General features: G+C 45.4%; 1 protein-coding gene across 1 annotated transcript; it reads right to left on the bottom strand.

Annotated features, from left to right (window-relative positions):
• LOC146007666 (aldehyde dehydrogenase family 3 member B1-like) lies at positions 1–27,730 on the bottom strand. Its single transcript, XM_083146171.1, has 11 exons — positions 27,548–27,730; positions 25,368–25,465; positions 23,410–23,605; positions 23,039–23,149; positions 22,807–22,927; positions 21,821–21,906; positions 20,930–21,011; positions 19,897–20,283; positions 8,926–9,092; positions 8,706–8,805; positions 1–551 (listed from the first exon to the last, which is right to left on the bottom strand). The coding sequence occupies exons 2-11, from the start codon at positions 25,433–25,435 to the stop codon at positions 355–357; spliced, it is 1,515 nt and encodes a 504-aa protein (XP_083002297.1). The 5' UTR covers positions 25,436–25,465; positions 27,548–27,730; the 3' UTR covers positions 1–354.

Here is a 27,730-nt window from a genome sequence, read left to right as displayed (position 1 = left end):
TGATTTTAGAACTAGTTTAATATATTTACAAAACCATATGTAAAAAAAATGTACCAATGTACAATTCACAGAACCAATGCAGAGAGTTACATTTACTACTCTGTAATAAATAATTTTTTGTCCAATTACACATCTTTTAAAAACCAGATAAATATTTGATCTTTAAAAAAGTAAATAGGGGCAATGCTTGGGATGTATCAAATCTACAGAGGACAAGTGGAGCAGTTGCCCAGAGAAGGTTAGATACATCTCTCCATTGTCCAATACATTCACATGTCTACATAGAACATTGAATGCATTTATCTGAACAGCAAAGGATCCGGGCAATGTTCACATTTCTTAAGTCACAGATCTTTATAAAATCTGACACCATGTGTTAGTCCTGGAGAGAGAGCTGGCCCACTGCATGAGTTGAAGCCGTTTCTCAGTATAGGGGGGATAGCGCAGGTAAGTGACACACTCAACCGAAGTGTTACGCAGTAGGCAGGCACGGCTGTGCGAGAAGGTGTCAAAGCTGAATTTGCCACCATAGATCCCTGGACCACTAATCCCTGCAGGAAAAGGAAAGAGAGGGGATTATGGAAATGAGAAAGTGAACAGATATAGATCAAGATAATCAAACTCATACCTGCCTGCCCAGATATGAAGCCTATTCAACCATGCTTGAAGCCTATTCAACACTGAGCCCCGCAAGGAGACGCGGATAACTTTACATGTATTCCGCTGCGCTCGCCACATTATATAACATCAACTCCACGCTGAGGTGGATAGTGGGGGTATGGAAAAGTCGTAGGACGCGTACCGCTGCGCTCGCCACGCTTCGGGGTGGCGTGGATAGTGGGGAAGTGCGTAAAACCTCATTTTATGACATACAATCATTATTTTATACCTAATATTACATGAAAAAAAATTGCATCGCATCACACGCCACGCGATGCGATTTCCCTGCGCAGAAATCCAACTAAGCAAATAGCTTAGTGGGCGGCGTTCTAGGAAAAAAGTACCCAGTAGTCTAACATCACTCATTTTCCATGACACATGAGGTGGAAGAGATTATTTGGGATATATGTCGCAGCAAGGCGCTGTTGTTCCAATAGCACTTGCTAATAATGGAATTCTCCCTTGTAATAAGCAGGAATCCTAAATTTGCAAACAAATTCCATGGGTGTGGAGTACTGTATTAGCACTTAAATTTCGGGAGCAGTAATTTTCGCGATAATAAAGAAAATCAAGGATTTCGCAAGCTGAAAATGTTGCGAATAACTACTGTACCTGCTGTAAATAGAACCCCTGTAGGGGGGGGAAATATTTTGCGCGGCTTTAATTTTCGCGATTACAGTATATACACCATTATAAACATCTCAAACTGTAGCAAAGTATGGGTATTGAATGATTTTAATTGTATTTGAAATGTGAGGGGCGGAAATAATCCTGCTAGTAAAATACTGGGGCATAGATATCAATTTATCTTTAACAGCTTGCAGATGCAATATCCAATGGTATGGTGATTGTGCATCTTTGTATGCAGATTTGTGATGCTTCTCAATTAGACACTGATTGGTCACAGTGTTAGCATAAAGTAACAGCTGCAACCACTACGGAATCACCCGCAAAATGTCATGAAAATGGTAGCATTTAGATCCTCTTGTCCAAAAAGGACCTTTGCCATCAGGCACTGGGCATCATTATCTATTGCAGGCCTGGCCAACCTGTGGCTCTCCAGCGGTTGTAAAACTACACATCCCAGCATGCCTTGCCACAATTTAAGCATTCTCGATTAGCAAAACAGTGGCAATGCATTCTGGGACTTGTAGATTCACAATAGCTGGAGAGCCGCAGATTGGTCTTTTGGTTGGGACAGGAAAGAGGTGTCCTTATGTGGTGCACCACAAGAAGAGTAAATCCATAATAAAATGTAACCATTATTATTAGATGGTTAAAACTGCGAAATATATTAAAAAACAAGTGAAAAAGGTGCGTGTTAAAACAGCACGTGTGGGGATGCCGTGTGTGTAATCCAGAGCCCCGTACACACGGGGAAAATATATTGCTCAGCCATATATTGCTCAGTTTTTCCTTTTCTTCAGCGACCAGAGATGGTCGCTGATGAAAGGGAACCTCTGCCGGCGGTGCCGCAGAGGTAATCAGCTGGTTGCAGGAGCAAGCTCCTGTGACCAGCGATTAGAACGGGGCTGAAAACGGGAGCGCGCACCCTGCGATTTATCGCCGGGGCACACTCCCATCACTGGCAATATGGTCGCCTGCGACCATATTTCCAGCGATTTCAGCCCCTATCGCCCCCGTGTGTACACAGCTTATGTCTCTATCGTGCTTAATGCTCAGTGTGTCATATATGATCTATAGAGGTCTAGACAGGACAAACCCTGCTCAATGTCCTAAATAGAATTCAATTCAATAGTCCGCCTCAATAGGCTGTCTTTGTTCAGGGCCGAAACTAGGGTTTCCGGCGCCTGGGGCAAGGCAGTCATTTGGTGCCCCCCCCCCCCCCCCCCCAGTGATGCTGCTGCGCGCCGAAATTTTCGGGGGGTGGCGTGGCCTAATTTGGGGGTGTGGCCTATAATCGCTGCTCTCCCGCGAGGCCACGCCCCCATTTTGCCGCTATGGGGGCATGACCCAGAGGCTCTGTGAGCCTCTAGCCATGCCCCCAGCCCCCTGGCTGCGGGAATAGACGCTGTGCGCATGCGCACAGCGTTTATTCCCCGCTGCTTAGTTAGCAGCTGACAGGGGGGACCGGACCAAATGACGCCTTGTCCCTGGCGCCGGAGACCCCCCCCTCCCCGCACAGTCCTCTCACCGCCACGGCTGCTGCCCTTCTCCTCCTCATCCCATGCTGCTGATGGTGTAGCCGCATCTTACTTTGACTTCGTCCGTCTCGTCTCCTACTAGCGCTGCGGTGGGAAGCGCTGATGACTTCAAAAAGACTTGCCGGACGCTGATTGCCGGACGCTGATTGGCTGAATTGACAGAGTCAAAGTAACATGCCACTACAGCGTCCACACACCTGTCACCGGACCTCACAGCGCCCCTCACCTCCAGCGCCCGGTGCGCGTGACCCCCCAGCCCCCCCAGTTACGGCCCTGCTTTGTTTAACCAATTTGGAGTGTTGGTAACATTGTGAAGCAATATTGTGCAATATTGTGCTTGAGTGAGATAATGTTGCAACCTGCTTATATCTGTCACTCTTGTGTAGTTAAGTACCTGTAGTTGGTACCAGCAGGTCCTGCTACAGTATTAGTGACAGATTATAAGGCCACTACTGTTTATCATATACTGTAAGTTACAGGGGCGGGCTGGGCCGGGGGGCAGGGTGCCATCTGCCCCCCAGGCCGCTCTGGCTGGTGTGCTGCGAAACGCGCCACTGCGGCCGTGTCCGAGGCCGCCTTACCTGTTTTTTTTTTCACTGCCGGCGGCCATGTTCCTGTGGTCTTTTAAATGATGTCTCCGGCCACAGGAACATGGCCGCCGGCCTCCACGGCTACGTGGAGGAGGGCCCCGGCAGCCTGTTCCCTCTTATCCCCAGCGGCAGTGGCAGACCGTAGACGCTGGGTGGGGACGTCATGACGATGTCGCCTCCCACCCACGCGTCAGCAGAGACTGGAGGAAGCAGGGGCGGATTGGCCATTAAATGCAGGCTGGTGTGTAGCGCACCAGCGCAGCCCACACAATTCGGCCGGACCACACATCATTACACCTTAGCTCAGCGGCAGTCTGGGTGCTTAGGCGGCCCCACCTCCTCTGACTGCATAGATCAGTGGTGGCCAATCTCCAGTCTCCTTATTGAGCTGCGGCTCTTCCATCACCCTCCCCGGCCCTTTCCCCTGTCGCAGAAGCAGTGCGCTTTTTCCCGATCACTGACACTGTAGGCAGCAGTGATCGGGCAGCCGTCCCCACATAGTTAGCGGCTGCATAGCGGGCAGCCGCTGGCCGCGACCTGCGGATCACACCCCCCTCTCCACATTTGGAGGACGCCCGGCGTCACCAAACCCCCCCACTCCCTGCAGTTCATGCGGTCAATGCACGGCATCCTCCTCCCCTCCCGAATGCAGCAGGTCCACTGAGCAGACTATCGGCAACAGAGCCCGCGGCAGAATTGAAAGTGCCAATGATCATCTATCAGTAAGTTACCGTTTTTTAGCTGGCCATGTGGCAGGGTATCCGGGGGTTGTGTTAGGGGGGGAGGGGCGGAATTTAAACATGTATGGATAATGGAGCCGCAGGAAAGCTGCGGGGGGGGGGGGGGGTGGGGGGGGGGGTTAGATTTTGTAGAGAAAGCTGAGCTATGTTGTTGGGGTAGAGTTTGTATATGTATAGTGTTGGAGGCAGTGTATGTATGGATATATGTATGTATGAAGAAGGCAGTGTATGGATGAGAGTGGTGGTGTATAAATATATGTATGTATGAGGGCGGTGTATAAATTTATGTATGTATGAGGGTTCCGCGGTGTATAAATGTATGTATGTATGTATGTATGTATGTATGTATGTATGTATGTATGTATGTATGTATGAGGGTGGCGGTGTGTAAATGTATGTGTGTATGAGGGTTCCGCGGTGCATAAATGTATGTATGAGGGTGGCGGTATATAAATGTATGTATGTATGTATTATGGTGGCGGTGTATAAATGTATGTATGTATGTATGTATGTATGAGGGTGGCGGTGTAAATGTATGCATATATGAGGGTGGCGGTGTAAATGTATGTATGTATGTATGTATGAGGGTGGCGGTGTATAAATGCATGTATGTATGAGGGTGCCGCAGTGTATAAATGTATGTATGAGGGTGGCGGTGTATAAATGCATGTATGAGGGTGGCAGTGTATAAATGTATGTATTATGAGGGTGGCGGTGTAAATGTATGCATGTATGAGGGTGGCAGTGTAAATGTATGTATGTATGTATGTATGTATGTATGTATGTATGTATGAGGCTGGCGGTGTATATATGTATGTAAGAGGGTGGTGGTGGTAAAATCGCATGTATGTATGAGGGTGGCGGTGTATAAATGTATGTATGTCTGTATGTATGAGGGTGTGTATTGTACAGGGGGAGCAGCCTGTGGTGTCATGGCATTATACCATGACACCACAGGCTGCTCCCTCTGTATAATAATAATGCCATGACACCACAGGCTGCTCCCCCTGTATAATAATAATGCAATGACGCCACAGGCTGCTCCCCCTGTATAATAATTTGTGTCATGGCATTACAATTGTTATATTATACAGCGGGAGCAGCCTGTGGTGTCCTGTTATTTATTTATGCAGGAGAGCTGCCTGTGGTGTCATTGAATTATTATTATACAGCAGGAGCAGCATGTATTGTCATTGCATTATTATTATACAGAGGGAGCAGCCAGTGGTGTCATTGCATTATTATTATACAGCGGGAGGAACCTGTGGTGTCATAATTATTATTGTACAGGGGGAGCAGCCTGTGGTGTCATGGCATTATGCCATGACACCACAGGCTGCTCCCTCTGTATAATAATAATAATAATGGCATGACACCACAGGCTGCTCCCCCTGTATAATAATAATAATAATGCCATGACAGCACAGGCTGCTCCCCCTGTACAATAATAATAATAATGCCATGACACCACAGGCTGCTCCCTCTGTATAATATAATAATAGTAATGCCATGACACAAATTATTATACAGGGGGAGCAGCCTGTGGCATCATGGCATTATTATTATACAGGGGGAGCAGCCTGTGGCATCATGGCATTATTATTATACAGGGGGAGCAGCCTGTGGTGTCCTGTCTTTTACGCAGGGGTGCAACCTGTGGTGTCCTGTTCTTTATTTATGCAGGAGAGCAGCCTGTGGTGTCCTGTTCTTTATATATGCAGGAGAGCAGCCTGTGGTGTCCTGTTATTTATTTATGCAGGAGAGCAGACTGTGGTGTCCTGTTCTTTTCATATGCAGGAGAGCAGCCTGTGGTGTCCTGTTATTTATTTATGCAGGAGAGCAGCCTGTGGTGTCCTGTTATTTATTTATGCAGGAGAGCAGCCTGTGGTGTCCTGTTCTTTATATATGCAGGAGAGCAGCCTGTGGTGTCCTGTTCTTTATATATGCAGGAGAGCAGCCTGTGGTGTCCAGATCGTTATTTATGCAGGAGAACAGCCTGTGGCAGGGGCGGAGTGGGATGGTGGGAAGCCAGGCACATTTTCAGTGTGCCGTGTCCCGCACCTCTCTCAGTGGCCATTCTCCTACAAAGCCGGGCTGATACATACAAAACCTCGGCTGCCACAATCGGAGCTTCTGCACTTGCGCAAAATCTCAGTTAACCTGGAGCCACATGACAATAATGTGCTAGGCCAGGGGGTAGTGTCACTAGTCCCCCTGCATAATATATTAGGCTTTTAATTTTTTTATTTAAAAACCTGCATTTAACAATGCGCTACTTATGGGCCACTTATGCGCTACTTATGGGCCAGTGCTCTAGACTAGCCCCCCAGGATAAAAGTTGCCAGCCAGCCCCTGGTAAGTTACCAATTGGTTATTTGGAGGGTTGAGACTTCGGTTTACAATTCAATAATACGTGTGCTATAATCGGTCAGAATTGACAAATGGTTACTGTGTTCGCATGTTGATACATTCTCGGACTGCTGCTGTACAATAATAATTATATGTGAATCATATACGTGAGATATATCTCTTCTGTATGGTGCGGCTGAAACTACTGTAATAAGCTAATGCGTGCAATAGTCACTGTGTGACAGGAGCGGTCTGTGCGGTGTTGGGAAGTACCGATGTGAGCTGAAAGTTTCAGAGTGTGCCCAAACACCTACTACAGACCTAGACCTGCTGCATACAATTATTATAGTACATTAGAGCCCTTACAAGGGCTAAATACATTTGAGCACTGATTAAATTTGATTGACTGGAAATACACACATATGTCCAGTCAATAAAATGTAATCAGCATGTTTGTATGTTTAATATATTTTGCCGTTTTAACCATCTAATAAAAGGTTACATTTTTTGTGTATTTAGTCTTCTTGTGGTGCACCACATATGGACACACCTTTCCTGTCCCAACCAAAAGATTGATATTTTTGTGTCTGAGGGGCAGATTTATTAAGCTCGGTGAAGTGATAAAATGTCTGGTTTTTATCACCGGCCAATCAGCTCCTAACTGTGAAGTTACAGACTTGGTTTGAAAAATGACAGGTAGGAGCTGATTGGCTGGTGATAAAAACCAGACAGTTTATCACTTCACCGAGCTTAATAAATCTGCCCCTGTGGGAGCACACCCCTGAATTTTGCTAGGTACTAGACTCAGATTATTACAGATAGGGGGCCTTCTTGCCAATATGGTACAGATTAACATAAACAGTGTATCCTGTGCGACTGGATCACATATATGTTAGACGCAGATTGGCCAGGCCCGATCTCTTGGGAATAGCAACCTATGCAGAGGGAATGAGAGCGAGTCCCCCTGCATGAGCAAAGCATGCCCTTGATGATAATAATAATTAATAATAAATAATAATAATAATACAGGTCGAGTATCCCGTATCCAAATTATTCCGAAAACCATACATTCCAGAAAGTGAAGATTTTTTTTTTTTTTTTGATAAAAACTCACTGGGGACATTTGTAACAGCATCACTGAGGACATGACATGTAACTGGCCAGGGCCGGCGCCACCACTAGGCAGCTCTAGGCATTTGCCTAGGGCGCCGGCCACTGGAGGGCGGTAGTCCGGAGCTGGGAACCCCCCTGGATGGGGGGGTTCCCAGCAACCTCGTCGGCTGCCGATGCATCACACCTTCCCCCTGTCACCTCTGACAACCCACCCACCCAACACCGCTGCGGAGAGACACAGCAACTGGCAGGTGAGCTGCTTCCCCCCCAACCCCAGCAAACTCGGCAGCTGCCGCCGCACCGCTCCCCCTTCCCCCCCCCCAGACGTCCGCATCCTCCACCCCCCCCCCTCCTGCAGCGGCTGCATCATCCACCCACCTCCCGCAGCGGCCGCATCATCCACCCCCCTCACCTCCCCCCCCCCGGTAACAGCACGGCAGTGGGCGCCGGGGCGACCCCCCGGCCTGGGGCGCTCCGGGGGCTAGCACCGGCCCTGTAACTGGCACTATATATGTACAAGAAAATGATTGCTTGCCATTCAAATTCACTATCTGAGATATACACAAATTTTGTTTCATGTTTTGAAACCTTGTTTTTTGAACAAATAAAGTATATTTGTGTGTATTTTATGTGTTTATACAGCATAAATGCAAGATACTTCAAAATACATCATTGAAATATTAAAATCTTCCAAAATACGGAATAATGCGTTATCCAAAATTCTCCTGGTCCCGAGCATTTTGGATAAGGGATACTCAACCTGTAATAATACCACCACCACAACACCTTAAAAAATACCCCGATTTGGGGGGGGGGGTAATATAAAGCCTACATTTAGGGCATGAAAGCACTTCCATCCTCACTACACAAGTCATATCCGGGTGCTTACGGCTAAGGGAAGCCAAGTTCAACCATTTGGTTAATACTAGTGTGTGCATGCACAGTGTAAGAGTTGTAGAATAAGACTTTAATCACAAGATTACAATCCATGGTCCTTATTTAGCTTCAATTCTATGACTATCAAAAATCTAAATCTATTAATTGAATTGTAGCATGTGCCAATCTATGGACTTCCACATGTAACTCACCCACTCCACCACAGGGCAATCTGGTATACAAACTTTGTACCATGCTGTCATTTGAGCAAAAGATTCCACTAGAAGTTTTATGCATAACGTCTGTAATTGCCTAAAATTGGAGGGGAGAAAAAATAAGTTAAAGATTTACTTAAACGGCCATATTTTCTCTAACAATTCCCCCCCCCCCCCCCCCCCCCAAAAAAAAATAGTAGGATGAAATTGTAATTACCTGCATGTCGTTAGAATAGACATATACAGCTAATGATCGATCTTTCCGTTTAATAAACTGGATAGCCTCTTCCAAAGATTGTACTGTTAAAATGGGCAGGATTGGTCCAAGAATTTCCTGTTGCATAATAGGATCACTTTCTTTCACATTGATCAGAACTGTAGGGGCTAAAGTGTAAAAATAAGCAGATACCGGGAGTGTTGAAGAAAGTTATTTACAGTATACAACTTATTTTTACAGGGTCAGAGATCGAAACAGATTTCAAGCACATGTTGAGCTACAAAATTGGATACAGGTAAAAACAAGGAGGGGTACTTGTGTAGTTTCATGGCGCCATGAAACTACACAAGTACCCAAGGAGGTTTTGAAAAGTGCATGAAATTAAACTACGCACATTAGTTGCCCTGACTATGCACAGTCATATGTCCGTAGCACCTGAAATCACTCAGGCTGCCGATCCAAAATCACTGGTGCCCTATAGCATTGATCCACAAATTACAGTATGTATCCTTCTCCTCCTGCCAGATAGGCCCATGTGTAATAATCCTTGAGTAAAATTGGATCATACTTTACTGACCTATTAACCAGATTTTAATTTTCCAAATAACGAGTCACAATTCACAATAAGTTGGGGTCCACTAGGTGGGAGAAACTGGACCATAGCCACTAACTTTCTAAATGCAAGAACTGGCCTTAAAGAAAAAAAAACACACAACTGTGCAATGTATAATATTGAGTCAATTTATGGTTTTTGGGTGAATTTTCAGAATAAAAAATATTATAGTATCAATTGTATGGAGTGACCATGGTTGCATATGGCATCAGTATAATTAATGTTAACTGAATATTAAGAGGAATCCCCCCATTGCTCTTTTAAAATGCTGTAAATACTGTGCCCAGTATCCCTTATGAGAGGAAAGAAAGAAATTCAGAGAAAAGGATTTACCGGTACATATATAAAATCCTAATTTCTCTGTCCAGGGATACTGGAAATTCACTTAGTACTATGGGGATGTTCCAAAGCTTCAAGAATGAGCGGGAACATGGTGAGATGGTTGCAGCACCACTTGCCCAAACTGGGCATACTCTTTGGCCAGGGTATCAAACCTGTAGAACTTAACAAACGTGTGCTTTCCAAACCAAGTAGCAACTCAGCAAAGTTGTATGTTCGAGACTCAATGGGCAGCCGCCTAGGATGAGCCCACAGATCTAATAGAGTGGGCCTTAACAGAATTCGGAACAGCCAAAGCCGCCAAAGAATAAGCTTGCTGAATAGACAATCGTATCCAGTGACCTATTGACTGCTTTGAGGCAGGACAACCTCTATTGTAAGCATAATACAACACATAAAAGGGAGTCAGACCTCCTAGTTCCAGCTATCCTTTGAAGATAAATATTTAAAAGCACGGACAACGTCCAAAGATTTAGAAATGTACATTGAACCAGACCATGCTGGAATGACAAATCTGATTGTTAAGGTGAAACACCAAAACCACCTTAGGCGAAAAAACTGTAGTCAAGTCCTGAGCTCTGCTCTGTCCTCAAAAATCTTTAAAAAGGGGGGACTTACATGACAAAGCTCCCAATGTGGAGACCCGTCTAGCAGAGGCTAAGGCCGCAAGCATGACCACCTTCCACGTAAGGAACTTATCCTCAATGGAGTCCAGCGGCTCAAACCTGGAGGATTACGTTTCCCGGAATACTGTTCCTAGCTAAGATCAGCCACCACCCAACCTCCAAGCCGACAAACAAAGCAGTCATGAGCCCAGATAAATGAATGGCCCTTGCTGAAGAAGATGCCTTCTCAGTGGAAGAGGCCAAGGTTCGTCCACCGACATGCCTGGAAGATAGGGGTACTACACCCTTTGTGGCCGGTCCGGGGCAATCAGAATTGACATCTAAGAGAATTGGAGAGAATATGTATACCAGCTGGTATGATCAAGGCGTTGACAGTGCATCCACCACCTGGGGGGGGGGTCCCTGGTCCTGTCCCAGTAAAGCTGCAGCTTCTTTTTGAGCCAGAACGCCATCAGATCTATGTCCGGACAACCCCACTGGTCAGTGATCAGCTGGAACACCTGTGGGTGGAGACTCCTCTCCCCCAGGTGCAGGTCGTGGTGACAGTCTGCCTCCCAGTTTTCCACACCTGGAATGAAAATGGCCTATATGGCCCTTGCGTGCTTTTCTGCCCAGAGGCGGATTTTGGAGACCTCCTGCCTGCAGGCCCTGCTCCTTGTCCATTCTTGGTGGTTGACCTACGCTACTGCCATAGCATTGTCAGACTGCACCTGAATCGCCTGATTTAGGAGCAGATGGGAGGACTGAATCAGAGCCTCATAAATCGCCTGAAGTGCCAGGAAAATGATTGGAAGGAGAGACTCGTGGCTTGGCCCCATGCCCTGAAACTGTACCCTTTGGGTTACAGCTCTCCAGGCTCAAATTTGTCATTACAAGGACCCAATTTTGGGGGGAGAGCTATATCATCCTATGCATATGCATGTGGGAGCCTGAATATTTGCGCAGGAGATCCATTTGCAAACTCCTGGTGTTGAAATGCTCATATTGAATGGCCTCATAGGACACAACCAACTTTCCTAACAGGAGAATACAGAGATACACTAAGACACCTTGTAAAAATGCTGGTGGGATGTCCCAGAACCCTCTGCCCTCTGGAGCAAAGGGGAAGATGGACACTAGACACTTGGGAATCAGGATTTTTTTATCCGGGGATGCCCATGCTTGTCTGAAAAGATCATCCAAATCCTTAGAATCAGGAGAGGTGACAAAAGAAAAAGGATTGTAAAGAAAAAAGGATTTCTGCAGGGATATGAAACACTCTGATGGCCACAATAAGAGGTTTGAGGCCCAGAGTTGGATAAACCTCTTCCAAAACAGACTCCACCTCCTCACCTTCCTCTTCAGAGCCAGAGGCAACCTGTCAAAGCCTGCGCTTTTGTGGTGCATTACCACCTGGGGAAGAAGCAACCAGTCTGTCATATTTCTGCAGACCTTCCACAGACACCTGTAAGCTATTTGCTGAGACATCTGCTGCATCATAGCCCCCCCCCCCACCCCCACCCCCACACACAGATATACACACTGTGAAAACACAGGGGGTAAAATCAAGTCTGCCCCAGACCAAAGTCTGCTCCAGCCCCAGCCGTGTAAGGGACCCAGAGGGAAGGAAACCAGCACACTTGCCAAACAGACCTAGTGGGAATGTAATGGCGCTATCAGTGGAATATACACGGATATACCAGTGAAACAAGCCCTTAGAAAGGATTCTCCCCCAGTTTAACATCCCTGTACCAGTGAATCTTTAGACCGGAGTGCTTTGGAGGAGCCAGAACAAGCTGCACACTGTTTCTTGCAGGAAATGGCAATTAGTCACTGCCGATCCCGCTCTAAAGTAGCTCCGCCCCCTGTAATGGCACCAGAGCTACGTAGAATATTTATGGCAAATATATAACATGTGAAACCCTGCCCGAAGGTCATGGTTTATTTAAAAAGCTGCCAGTCTCCTCAGGGGGGTTATGGGATCCCGCAGAGAGGGTCCGTATGCCCTCCTGCGTCACACAAATTTAACCGGGGTACCTCCCCCTAGCGGGGTCCCTGGATACTGCTCACCACTCAGACTGTTTCAGACACATGCACTGTGGTGCAATGCCAGGCGCTACACTTACCCATTTCGGAACATGTTCTGGCAGCGGGATCGGAACAGCACCTTAAGGAGGTCGGTATCTGTTCCCACCCTAAGCTCCCATGTCGCAGCCATGCTGCATGTCCAAATAAAAAGTTTCAAATACAGACAATTCTTTGGAGCTCCAGAATGTGCATCCTCTCCTAACAGCACATTTTTCTAAACTGAGCTGTGGGAGGGGGCATAGAGGGGAGGAGCCAGCACACCCTGTTTAAAGTTTTATGTGCACAGGCTCCTTTGGTCCCTATCTATACCCATAGTACTAAGTGAATCCCAGTATCCCTTATGGAAGATAGAGAAATCATGGTAATCAGAAGGAAGGGTTTGCTCAGACCAAAGCACTATCATGGCACCCACAAAGACTCCCAGTGAATCCCTGGTCAGAGACCTACACAGCTGAAACTTGTGGTTCAATTGAAAAGTCATAATTTACCAATCCTATAGATCTACCAGTTGAGAAAGCACCTGCAGATACAGAGACCACCACCCAGAGAGACATCATGCCAAGCCAACTGAATAAATCAGGTTCATAATTTACCATACTGGTGCCTGTCCTTGTGTTTCCCTCCTATTTCCCTATAGCAGGGACCTCCAACCTCTAGGTCTGTATGTTTTACCCAGTTTGTTCTTTCAGTGTTGTCAACATTTGTTAAGCGCAACGGAATCTGCTGCGCTATATAAAAGAAACTGTAAATAAATAATACTAAGAATGAAAATGATCTACCAAGCAAAACCAAGTACTACTTTGGAGGTTCATTTAGGAGTTGTTTGTCAATCATCGATCTGGATTCAAAAAATCCTTTTCCAAAGAGACAACTTTAGCACATGCATGAGAAGACAAAGCTCCCGTGGGTAACAAAGGTCTGCAGACTAAAGTCAATGTGTTTAGGATTTAATCTCTTCATAACCACTGAATGAGGAGTAGAAGGTACAGTACCAATACTTATGGGGAGTGTATGAGAGGGAGGGGGAAGCAACACTTTCTCTAGTTATCCATAATTGGTGGTGTATTTCTTTCTTGATTTCTTCCAGGACTTTACGGTGATATCATTACATAAAAGAAAAATACCAATTGCCTCATAACTCATGGGGATACTGCATACGGCTTTCTATTCTTGTGGAATATGGTTGAAACTAACGGTGCATTAGTAGGAAAGTTATTTATAGCGCACTTTCTCCAAGAGGACTCAAGGCACTTTACAGACCACATCAAAACAATGCACATAATACATAGGATTTGGGTAGTACAGCAATTGATAAGTCACGAAGACATAAGAGAAAACCTTGAGAGCACAGAAAGCATAATGCAGGCATTTTGGATAATAACTTCCACGAGTTGAATATTCCACCCTATCAAAATACCAGGTGTGGCAGCCATCTTGGGCGCACTGCGTAAGATTACCCTTAGCTTGGAATAGGTTGCCCCATAGAAGAAAGAGCCGAATTATACTCACCGATAATTCCTTTTTCTTCCTAGAGATCCCATGGCAGCCATAACATTGGGATGTATCCCTTTCCCCATAGATCAGACAGGAGTTTTTTCTCTAGGACCGCCCACCTTGGGTATAACAGCCTCCTCCTCCTTAGCCTCAGTGCCTTTTGAGTGTCTCCGTAACCTGGAGAAAAAACACAGTAATAACACGGGAGGACAACAAGTGGCTGCCATGGGATCTCTAGGAAGAAAAAGGAATTATCGGTGAGTATAATTCGGCTCTTTCTTCTACGATCCCCATGGCAGCCATAACATTGGGACATACCCAAGTAAACCACACGGGAGGGATAGCTGTATTATATTTACTTATGGCGATGTCAGTCCGGCTGACATAGCTCCTTGCAGCACATGGTTCCCAAAGTGGGCAGTAGATACGTTGAGTGCGTAATGGTTCGAGAATGTATGGACTGACGACCAGGTAGCCGCTCTACAGATCTCTGTAACTGACGCCTTCGCCTTATTTGCCCATGATGTGGAGACTGCCCGAGTCAAGTGTGCCTGGACGATCGGAGGTGCCACCTTGTTCTTCTCTTTATAGGCAAATAAGATAATTTCTCTTATCCACCTAGAAATTGTTTGCTTCACAGGTGCTCCTCCTTTCTTTATTCCTTCCGGAATTACAAATAGATGTTTGGAGGTTCTAAATGTCTTGGTTCTTTCCAAGTATATGGATAGCCCTCACCAGGTCCAAGTTATGCCACATTTCCTCCTCCTTATTCTGAGGATTTGGATAAAACTCGGGAAGGGTTATCTCCTGATTGAGGTGAAATCTGGAGATTACCTTAGGTAAGAACTGTGGGTGTGTCCTCAACACCACCCTGTCCGGGAACACAATAAGGTAGGGTTCCACGATCCACAGCGCCTGTAGTTCACTCACTCTCCTCGCAGAGGTGACTGCTACGAGAAAAACCACTTTCCAGTTAAGCAGTTTGAGCGGAATGTCCGTGAGTGGTTCGAATGGATGTTTGGCTAGTACTGTCAGAAGTAGGTTCAAGTCCCAGGGGGCTACTATCGATTTGATTGGAGGTCTGACTCTCTTCATGGCTCTGCTGAACCTCTTTACCACCTTTTCTTCCGCCAATGGTCTGTCTAGTAGAACACTTAAAGCTGATACCTGTGCTTTAATGGTGGCCGTTGCCAGACCTAAAAGAAATCCATCAAAGAGGAACTGTAATACCTCTCCGGTGGAGATCTTGCCGTAGTCCCCTGAGAACTGCCCCCATTCAATGAATTTCATCCATGTTCTGTAGTATGCTAGAGAAGAAACATCTTTTCTGGCTTTCAGCATCATGTCCGTGACCTGTGAAGAGAGATTATGCTTCCTTAATATTTGCCGCTCAATCTCCACGCCCTTAGACATAATGTCGCGGGTTCTGAGTGTAGTACTGGGCCTTGTCTCAGCAGGTCCGGTCTGTTGGGTAGCTCCCATGGTTTCTGTACTGATAGCCTCATGGCGTTTGAGAACCAGCCCCTCCGTGGCCAGTATGGTAGGATTGCCACTAGGTCTGCCTTGTCCTCTTGTACCTTCTTTATCACCCTGTTTATCAAGGGAAAAGGTGGGAATATGTACCCTAGTTTGAATTGCCATCTGATTGTGAAGGCATCCAACGTTGCTGCTTGGGTATGATAATATTTTGAGCAGAATGTCCTCACCTTCTTGTTGGCATAGGTAGCCATCAGGTCCACTTCCGGGACCCCGAATCTCTGCACGATCTCCCTGAACACCTCTTCGTTCAGTTCCCATTCTCCCGGATCTAGTAGCTTTCGACTCAGGAAATCTGCTACCACGTTCCTCCTTCCTGGTATGTAGACTGCTGAAATCGAGAGAAGATATTTCTCCGCCCATACCATAATATCCTGTGATATTTTCATCAGTTTTCTGCTTCTGGTGCCTCCCTGATGATTTATATGTGAGACCACCGTGACGTTGTCTGACATAATTCTGACATGATTCCCCACTATGTAATTCTTCAGTAGCCTTACTGCTTCCCAGACTGCTTGAAGTTCTCTTACATTCGAGGAATTCATTGTTTCTTCTAGGGACCATATTCCTTGCACTGATGCATTCTTCATATGCGCTCCCCAGCCAGTTAGACTGGCATCTGTAGTTACTACCACATATCTCGGACTCTCTAGACTGGACCTTCTTCTTTCCAGATCCCTTGTCCACCACAGAATGGATTTTCTTACTGATTCGTTCAGTGTGATAAGCTGATGGTCCCTGTATCCTCTTCGGATCAGAGGTAACAGGTACCTTTGTAGACCTCTCATATTTGCCTGGGCCCAAGGTATAATCTTTATGCAGGACGTCATCATGCCCAGCAATTGTACCGCCATGAGAAATGTCACCTTCTTTGAATACAGGACCTTTTCTATCATCTCCTGGATTCTTATACATCTCTCTGGTGATAGAGCAATGTTGAAATTCACAGTGTCTATCAGGACCCCCAGGAACTGAATATTTTGACTTGGTAGAAGGTGGCTCTTGGTTTCGTTTACCACCCAGCCGTGCCTCCGTAATGTTGATAGTGTCAACTCTAGACTTTGTAGGACTTCTACTTCCGAATCTCCTACGATTAGCAGATCGTCCAGGTATGGCCAAATCAGGACCCCCTGTTTCCTTAGTTCTGCAATCAAGGTTACCAGAACCTTCGTGAAGACCCTCGGAGATGTTCTTAGCCCAAAGGGCAGGCAAGCAAACTGGAAATGCCTGTTTGACACTGCGAACCTGAGGAACCTTCTGTGGTAGCGGCTTACTGGGATGTGATAGTAGGCGTCCTTTAGGTCTATTGACGCTAGGAACGCTCCCTTCTTTATTCCAGTTAGAATGGATGACAGACTTTCCATCCTGAATTTTATCTTCTTTATATTTAGGTTGAGATCCCTCAGATCCAGGATTGTCCTGTATTCTCCATTGGGTTTCTTCACTAGAAATAAGTTCGAGTAGAAGCCTCTCTTGTGTTGTAGCCTGGGAACTTCCTCTATGGCGTTTATTTGTAAGAGTTGTTCTATCTTTATTTTCAGCTCTCTTCTTTCTTCCTTCAATATTGGTGTTCTGGATTTCAAAAACCGGTCTTGTCTCGGGTGACATGCAAACTCTATTGAATAACCCCTCTGAATTATATTCAGGACCCATCTGTCCCCAATCGTCCTTTTCCAGACCTCTGGGAAATTCAATAGTCTTGCACCTATCTTGATGTTTAGTGGATAGTCATAGCCTTCCACCTCTGTCCGACTGAAATTTTCCTCGGTAAGGCTGGCGAAAGGACTGACGGGAAAGATTAGGGTTCCCTCTTCTATAGTATGGCTTTCCAGGCCTGTAGCTTCTTGCGTCCTTAAAGGACGGTTTAGGTGTTCCCGGATAGGGAAACCTATTCCTTCTATCCTGCGGCAGCCGGACAGATTTTCCGCCAGACAGTTTCTGTATCATGGCGTCGAGTTTAGACCCAAATAAGTAATTTCCCTCGAAGGGTAATGCTGTCAGTTTGTTTTTGGAATTTGCGTCAGCACTCCAAGGCTTTAGCCACAGTGCTCGCCTTGCGGTTACTCCAGCTGCCATAGATTTTGATGCGAACGACACAGAGTCCAGTGACGCTTCACACAGGTAGTCAATAGATTTTTGCATAATCTCTAAACTACGTAAGATATATGCTTTAGATATTTTATCTTCTACATCCGTATGTAGGTTTGCTGCCCAGAGCCTCAGAGCACGGGATACTGAAGCAATAGCGACTGATGACCTGAGCGCCCCTGAAGAAGCAGTGTGTACCTTTCTTAAGGCTGTTTCCACCTTCTTATCCATCGAATCCTTGAAGGCCGCTGCATCTTCTACTGGTATTGTAGACCTTGACGTGAGCTCCGCCACCGCTGCGTCTACTTTAGGGATCTTGCACCACGCCATGAATTCTTCATCCTTATATGGATACATTTTATCCACCCTGTTACTAAGGGTGAGTTTCTTGTCAATGTTTACCCACTCTTTAGCGATTATTTCCCTTACTACCTTATTGACTGGGAAGGACCTCCCCTTCTTTGATCTATCCTCAAATAGCGGGTCCTTTTCCGTAGAAGTACCTGTAGCCTCTTGGTAGTTCATTGCCTTGTATATGTTCTTTAGTACGCTCTCCACTATATCAAGGTTGAAGGATCTATCCTCCTCTATTTCTCCTGACTCATCAGTGGAATTCTTAGCTGGTTCATCCATGCCAGATGAACCCTCCTCCTGGCTCAGGCCCGCTTGAGACCTGGACCTCTTGGCTGTCTGTGACTGGACAAATTCATGTTTAGACACAAAGTTCTGTTTCATCCAAGCCATCAATTCTTTTAGTATCTCCGTATGCTCAGATTTCCCTGTCACCTCTCTTACGGGCTCCTTATGTCTTATCTCACATTCCTCACATAGTGACTTGTTTTGGCTTGCAGAGAACACCTTATCACATGACATGCAGTTAGATTCAATGTATTTCTTCTTAGAGAGCCTTTTCTTTGGCACATGGGTAACTTCTGTAGGCACACTATAAGAGATAATAGATACACTAAGTAGCTAGAAATAAAAGAATCTAATGCCCCAAAAACACTAAGGGCTTACCTCATAGGGGCACTGTCCAGCTTAGGGGAAGAAGGCACTTCCATCTCAGCCATCGTTTCTGCAGCCCAGCATGATGCCCTGCACAGCGCTGTCTGCTGTGTTTAAATATGGCGCCTTAACCCATTCATTGCTGCGCCAGACACATTCAGGATGGCCGAGCGGAACAGACGTTTCCTGCACTGTTTCCGGGGACACGTTTTGTGTGCGCACAGTAGCGTTGCTTTGGGCGGAAGTAGACGCCGCCGCGTACTTCCGCCCTACAGTGCCTAGCCCCGCAGCGTGCAGTCGCGGCTTACAGCTAGGACTGCCGCTTGACTCACCCACGCTGCTTCTCCACAGCGCCTGTACCTCTGCGCCGTTAGCTGCAGCGTCTCACCCTGCGGTCACCATGTATTCCAGCCGGCTGAAAGCATACCTTGCTCCAAACAGGTGCCATCGTTTCTGCAGGTATTTTGGCTGGGCATATAAACGGGTGTTTATGCGTAGGGGTATAGATAAATCTGGTCCCCCTCACATGCTCTCCTTCCCAAATGATAAGAGGTAGCCCTTCTAGAAAGTAAAATAAACTAACTCCTACTCTGTCCTCTCTAACGGAGACAGGAAAAAAAGACACTGAGGCTAAGGAGGAGGCTGTTATACCCAAGGTGGGCGGTCCTAGAGAAAAAACTCCTGTCTGATCTATGGGGAAAGGGATACATCCCAATGTTATGGCTGCCATGGGGATCGTAGAAGAAATTACACAAAATTGGGTGATTGCAGTGTAGGAGAGGGTCCAAATAAGACAGTCAGGTCCATGTAGTTTTAATCCCATCCACAAATGTACCAGATGAGACAACCATATTGGGCGCACTTCGAAGGTTACTTCCCTGTATGGTATAAGTGCCACAATGTGTGGTGAAACACCTTTTCTTCTCAATTAACTAGCTCACCACAGGTGATGGCAATCATACATTACCAGGGAAGTCCAGGAACAGAGCATTTTCTCCCTCATGGAGAGGGTCAGGTAGGCAATTATGTATAAAACCTTGCTCAAATTTTCAATATAAGTTAATTTTTAGATACTTTTTTACATGTGTTTGCATTCAAAGTTATATTGGGCTATTCTTCATGCTAGCATTTGCCATTTAACTTTTTCACAAATCACAGCAACACAAACATCATTGTCATTTGTTAGATGGCTGCATTTTTTACCTATGTATCGTTCACCATCATCATTTTGCCCCCCAATGGCCACCTGACCACAAGACAGGAAAGCTTTTACTTGCTTGTAATGTTCCGCACTAGCCATGCGTCCATAATGCTGAGACTCTTGTGGGTTCTTCCCATAGAATTCCTGGATGCATAAATCCAGTTCATGGATAATGGAGTCCCTCAGGTCAGGATGGCATAAAACATATTCTGGAGCCAGGGAATTCTGACCAGCATTCACAAAACGAGCCCATGTAATCCTATGAGCAGTCATGGCAAGATCACACGTCTTATCCACATAGCATGGATTTTTCCCCCCCAGAACCAGGGATACAGGTGTGATGTGCTTGGCTGCCGCTTGCATCACCTGTCTGCCAGTCATACTGTCCCCTGAAACACAGATTTGCATTTGTCTGTTTAGCAGAAGGACTGATTATTTAGAAATCTTAATATAAATTAGGGGCTTACAAATCAAGGACAAGCCAAAATAGGTTTTTCCAATCCCGGCGTGCACCGAAGATCCGCCGCCACACGCCGGGATCTCCCCCCTCCGCCCATCGTAAGTGACATACAGAATTAGGAGGGCGCCCGGCAATGGCTACGCTGACAACGTAGCCTAAGGTACGTTGTCAGCTCAGCGTAGTCGGGCACCCGGCTAATACATAAGTACCGCACTGTTTTACAGCCAGGGAAGGCTATGCCATATAGGCAGCTGCCTAGGGATCTGGGTGGGTGCCACCAAGTCTACCTATCAAAAAATTAAGTGGTCTATGAGGAAAAACATACTTGTTTGCTTTTAAGAGTTTCAAAAGCAGTGATCATCATGGGTGTATACCTCCCCAACATAATTTGGTGTATACCTCCCCAACATAATACAGTAAGAATGGGTTAAGCATTTCCTTCAGCATACAAAAAAAAGTAATGTTATTGGGCAGAATAAGACACATCTTCTAAGTACAGCTTGCAGCTCTAGTTATATTCTCTACACAAAATAGATGGGGGGGGGGGGGGTGTGGGGTGTGGATGTATACATTACCTATGTAATACACATGGTCATATTTATTCTCTAGTACTTCCAACAGGTCACAATGGATTCCAGAGATCAACTGATAACAGTTCTGAAATAGTAAAGTCACAATTTCACAAAAGAAAGGAGCAATATTAGGGCTGACAAAAGCGTGCAGATAAATCCCATGACAACAATGTAGCAATGAGTAGGCTGAGCCCTAATTTGGTGACAGAACATATTGGAATTTCATATTCAGGGACAAAAAATGAAATGTATGCATGTCAGAAAATGTGAGCTAGCCTTTGCAAGGGCTATCTGAATCCGTAAAGAAAGCAGGTACCTTATTATGATAGTGTAGAGGTTTTCAGAAGTCCAGTCACTTGGGTGTGGGCGATTGCGGTCCTCTACACTTAAGACAATTTACGCAATGGATTATGGAAAATGTTTATGTGTGGTGAAGTACGGGCCATAGGCAGACCACTGAAAGATCGACTTTAACCAAGGTCGACATGTCATTAGGTCAAAAGTCAAAAAAGGTAGACATGGGGTTTTCCACTTTTTATTACCTGAATGTTGACACTGCCAATGCAGACACCGTATCAGTGTACCGCACCCGCTCGCCATGCTTCGGGCACGGTGAAAAACCCCATGTCGACCGGTCTGTGGTCGACCCAATGCATGTCAACCTTATCGTTGTCACCCAAACGACCATATACCAGTAAAAGTTTTGATCATAATTCACTAGTGCTCTTGTTCCTAAACACAGCACAGATGTATGCAATGTGGTGGACTCAAAGATTAGGTGCATGATGGTATTACAGGGGCTTTACTACGGTGAGCTGGCAGTAGGTGTATATACTGTAATACCATTCATATGGAGAGGAACCCAATTATTCATACACTATAGTCCACACTCACATTATCCATATAAAGGGGAAGCAGTTTATGCAGCAGGTCCGCAGTGTGAGGACAGGTTTCTGAAGGCTTCAATATTACACAGTTACCTAAAACAAAACCAATGCAATCTAGTAAATAGCCATAGAGACTTTACACAGACACACAGTATATAAAGGGATGAAGCTTCGCTTTCTGCTTTAATTCAAACATCAGCATTGTAATAGCTCAAAGGTTTGTAGAGTGAGGGCAAATCCCATACATTATAAAGGTGCCAGTATTTGCTGCATTTTTCCTTTGGTTGAGCAGCGTCTTCTTGATTAAATGCAGTGGCCAGTCCTATACTACCTCTCTTACATCAAAGTGACCATCAAACAATACATTAAGGACCTTATTCTGGTCTGGTCTGAACCTCAATCCAAATCTGTCATGTCTGTGGCTCAGGCTTCCATCAACACAGGGCTCATCTCCCATCAGCTCCGCAACATATATACATACATTAAAGTTAGCACTTGAAAGATAAACAAGCGTTCCAGATGAAGGGATTTCTAGGATCTAGATATAAAGTGAAGTACAACACAAGTTGTATGTGGTTTGGTGCACAGCCTGACAAATACACTAACGGCATTAGGGAATATTATTACATTAACAATCGAAAAAAGAAAAAAAAAAAAAAGACCAAAGTGCAGGATACCTTCAATAATAAAGAGGTCACTATAGCAGTGACTGATGTATGATGGTCTTTTTTGAGGTTACAGCTTAAAGAAATAATTTAGAAGGCAGTATATATTGCAGTGATTTTGGTTCAATACCAGAAATATATTTCAGCATCTTTAATGGGGTTTTCCTATAACAAGCATGAAGCATGCTCATTGATTGTAAAAAATCAGTCACAGGTTATTAATACTGTAGCATGTTAATGGTAAACACATAGAGCAACTGCTTTTCTTTAGAGGTGGTGCTCAAATATCCCAAAAAGTAGGTTTTTGTCATTGCCATGAAACTCATACCTGCAGCCACTGCTCCAACCATGGGTATAAGACAGAGTTGCACTGGCAAACTCCAGCCACCGATAATCAACACTACACCGACAGGCTCCTTCTGTACAAAACAGCTGTCCAGGAGAGACGTCTTCATAGAGAACGAAAGAAGGAAAGAATACATATGGGTGGGGTAGCATGTATACAGTAAGAACATTAAATGCCACAGGCTGACCAGTACAGTAGTGAGTCTTCAGCATACCAAACTCTTTTGGATAGGTTCTGGCTTCATCCAGTTTTCCAGGTTACTTATTGCATAAATGGCTTCATTTTTCACAGCAGTGATCTCTGATAAAATGGTTTCAAACCTGGGCTGCAAGAGATAGTAAGCATCTTGTTAACTTTTGCATCACGTTAATTATTTGTTTTGTTTTTTTACTATTTGTCATTCTGCATGGCTAAGTCATAAACCATAGCATCAGGGAGGCCATCAAGGGGGTGCTGTGGGTTAAGCTGTCCCAGGCCTAGCCACTCTGAGAGGGAAGGGCCCGGGCCGCTCATTCTGCCCACCACTGTCTATCCCCAGTCTCCCTCCGGCAGATTTAGAAGGGGTGACTGGGCTCTGTAACACACCTTGTGCATATCCTTCTCCAGTGCTTCTACAAACTCGGCTTCATGTCCGTCCAGCATCTGCAGCATGGCGTGTAGCTGTCCCAGCCTAAATGAATAAGACTCTGTTTTCCCAGAGGAATAGGCCTCTCGTGACTTTTTCAGGATTTCTTCACACTCAGATGAGACAGAGGGTTTTCTTGCTTCACTTGTCACTGACCTGTGGCACATAAAAGGTACAACAGGAAGCAGTTCTGAAACAATTTTGGGCAAGAAATTGTCTAGGAGAAATAAACCCCCGTACACCCTTTGTGATTAGCGGCACCACCCATATAGTTAACTATATCAGCGGTGCTGCTGGACAAACGATATAGTGCATACACACTGAATTATATAGTTCAACGATATCGTTCAATGATGTCACCAGGTCCCCAGCGGTGCATGCAGTTGCTGACGATATTATATTGAGCAGCATGCACTGACAAAAGGATGGCTGGCTGGTGTCATCTTTAACCATATTAGACATGCACACTGGATGAGCAGCATGCCTATATTCAGTGCATAGGCAAATCTAGAAATATGGTAATGGGTGGTCCCAGATCTAGACAACGAAGAAAGGCAGACCTTTGCGCGGCGGAGCAGCGTGTCGCCAAAGGGGCGTGGTCCAATGGAAAGGAGGCATGTCATCACAAAAAGGGGTGTGGTATTACACATTAGACCACATACCGTAATGCCCATTACACATTTTAGCAAACTCCATAATACCCATTACAAAAAAAACACGCTGTAATGACAATTACACATAATGCCACACACCGTACTGCCAATTAAACATAATACCAACACTGTAATTCCAATTACACATAATGTCACACACCATAATGCCCATTAAAAATACTACACACAATAATGCCTATTACATATTATATCACATAACTGCCACATACCTACAAGCTCATTATCAGAGGTATACTGCTCGTTGCCAGGGGTTGCATGCTTCTTGCCAGGGGTCTCATTCTTATTGCCATGGGGAATTACATTCTCATTGCCTTGGGGGGATTTACATTGTCATTGATGGTGGAAGGGGGGGTGTTACATGCTTGTTGCACCAGTCAAGGAAGAAGAAAAAAACCCTCTCTGCAGCAATGCTAGGTGCTGCGGCAGCACAAAAGAGTAAGGAGAAGGAGCAGATAGGTCAGGCAGGACTTGAAACAGAAGACCCTAACAGGGGCACACGCCACACAGCACAGCCAGCCACACAAGTAGATGGCCAAGTTGAGGGCCGCAGGGGTCACAGCTATTACAGGCGGCCGGGGGCACGGAACCACAAAATAGTTAGGGAAACTCAGTCTGTGGCTGCTGCTGCAGCGGCTTTCAACGTCCGGGTCTCTCAGCACCCAGCTCCCCCCTAGTTATGGCGGCGGCCCTGGCCAGGCCAAGTACATACCGGCCCAGGGAGCATGATGTGGCACCCTGCCCCAGCCCGCCACTGGCTCCGTCCCTATCTTTCTTCATTCAATACTCCCGCGAGCCAGGAGCTTGTGGCCGGCAGCCAATCAGGAGCGGCATTAGTGGTATTGTTGGCCGCTCCTGATTGGCTGCCAGACCGCAAGCTCCTATTGGCTCTTGGTCAATGGGTATCGGGGACGGAGACAAGCTGCTTGTTTGCAATGCATAAGTTAGCCAGTGATTATACAGCCGGGCAGCGTACAGCCCTTTTCTGCCCGGCTATCATTTCTTTAAATTGCGGCGGCCGGCGGTCTAATGGGTGATCCGGTGCACAACCGGACCACCCCCTAGATTCGCCTATGATTCTGTGGGCAACCCCACCTGTATCTGCATCCGCAGGGCCACAGGACTCACAACCCATTACGTCCAGTCCATAGTCTGACCAATAGGATTACTAAATTACACGGGAAGACATTGGGTAATTGATTATCATGGAGTCCATTTAATTTCATGACCCAGGTATTAGTTCTTACCTTCTTAAAACCCTAAACCAACGGGCAGGTGAGGGCGAGGAATTTTTGTTAGCCATCGTGCATTTCATGGAGTCTGCCAGCTACCTGTTCAGTTATGCCTGAAAACAAATTAAGAATTGTTATACTTTAGGTTACGTACTAATAAGAGTTTAACTTCATATTTTACTTTAAAATAGTATACAAAGTATATGAATATATAGTGGGCAATTACATTTTTTGCACCCGCAGCTTCCACTAGATGCTGCTGAATGGAGCAATGAGGGGGAGGGGCAAACATTTCTTCATGCAAAAAGTGTCCTGTTTGGCTGCCCAAACAGTTCTATAGGTGGGGTTACCGGGTGTGGATCGTATGGTCGACCTAAAGTTGATCGACAGTCATTAGGTCGACATACTGAAAGATCAACATAGGTCTATGGGACAAGGTCGACATGGTCTAAGTCTGGGGTAGCCAACTCCAGTCCTCGAGAGCTACCAACAGTTACTGTTTTCCAGGTCTCCTCACAGAATCACAAGTGAAGTAATTAGCTCCACCTGTGGATCTTTTAAAATGTGTCAGTGATTAATGAGTGCAGCTGTGTAGCAGCTAGGTTGTCTGGATGTTGAACTGTTGGTAGCTCTCGAGGACTGGAGTTGGCTACCATGGGTCTAGGTCGACAGCCAAAAGGTCGACATGGGGGTTTTCACTGTTTTTTACCCGAATGTCGACACAGGACACTACGCTCGGCACACTATTTTATTCTCCCACCACTCTCTAGTGGATGGTAGGGCATGAAATACCACCTGTCGGCATATGTCGGCTCAAAAAAAAACAGTGAAAAACCCCATGTCGACCCAATGACCTGTCAACCTTTCAGACCTAGTGGTGTCAACCTAATGACTGTCGACCAACTTTAGGTTGACCATATGACCGCATCCTGGGTTACCTGCTATATGCCGCTAAACCCAGGAGCGGCAAGTTCAATAATTGATAGGTGCATGAAAGAATTGATTTACTACATACAGTATTGGGCAACCGTTAAATGCCCAATGTGTAGCAATTGGATCTCAATGCCATACTATTTCAAATTAGTTACATTACAACAAGCTGAGAAACAGCAAATAAAAGTAAGAAGAGAAGATCTTCTGCAAAGTAATCACTTTTAACAGAGGAGTTTGTGCTCTCGCCAGCTCAGTGACACGCTGAATTGTACGCACTACTTAGTAATCCCATAGAACCTGCTTTAAATTGCACTAAAAACTCAGACATCAAGATAACTGCACAGCAAAGGCTTGTCAGAGGATTACACATTTACACTTTTATTTAAGCCATCAGCATCAAAGCACACGTAGTAGGTTTGGGACAATGCATGTTAAACGTATAAATATGATTCTTTATCTAGATCATACCTTTAATACAGACTTGCCTACCTGACCCTCTCCATGAGGGAGACAATGCTCTGTTCCTGGACTTCCCTGGTAATGTATGATTGCCATCACCTGTGGTGAAACACCTTTCTTATCAAATTACCTAGCTCCCCACAGGTGATGGCAATCATACATTACCAGGGAAGTCCAGGAACAGAGCATTGTCTCCCTCATGGAGAGGGTCAGGTAGGCAAGTATGCTTTAATACTGGCAAGTGACATTTACAGTATAGCACCACATAAATTTTTTTTTTTAAAGCATATTTATTATGATAGTTTCTGTATAATTTTATGAAAAACAATAATTTCTGCAAAATGTTATGTATCTATGTACTAATAGCCCCCTGCAGGATATTTCACAGATACAGTATCTCCTAAAATCAGTGCAGGTCACAATCTCCATTATTGTCTTATCCTCAGATGGAAAAGGAGACACCAAACACCTACTGTACTTTATGTTGGTATATTTGGAGGAGAGGGATTTTATTAACAAATACGGCCCTGTGATTAGCCTGTGATCTTATTTGGCACACATGGATGATCACAGGCATCCGTTCCCAATTCTGCTCGGCTTGTCAGAGCTGGTTACTACAGGCAACCTGTGGTTAATATGTCCCAGTGTAGTGTTATCACAGGGATGTCTTTGATGGTTTTTCACCTTTTTTTTTATTCATCATAATTGCTTATTGCAATATTCAAACAAAAATCTATAATACTATCCAACAAATTTACAAAATATTTGTATTGAGAAATTCATCAAAAAAATGAAGTGCTTACCTGCTGTTATCCCTAGGGTAAGTTATGTTGTGGAGGTCGGGGCTGGGCTTCTGTTTGTCAACATGTTTGGTCAATATGATGTTAAACTTAGCCTAACTAGACCAGAAGTTCCCAAACTTGTTCCTCAAGGCACCCTAACAGCCAGGCATTAGGGATAACTATGCGTGGGCACAGGTGACTTAA

The sequence above is a fragment of the Crinia signifera genome, chromosome 1 (assembly GCF_055691185.1).
Source record: "Crinia signifera chromosome 1, ASM5569118v1, whole genome shotgun sequence".
NCBI lineage: Eukaryota > Metazoa > Chordata > Amphibia > Anura > Myobatrachidae > Crinia > Crinia signifera.
This window is presented reverse-complemented; position numbering and strand designations above follow the sequence as displayed.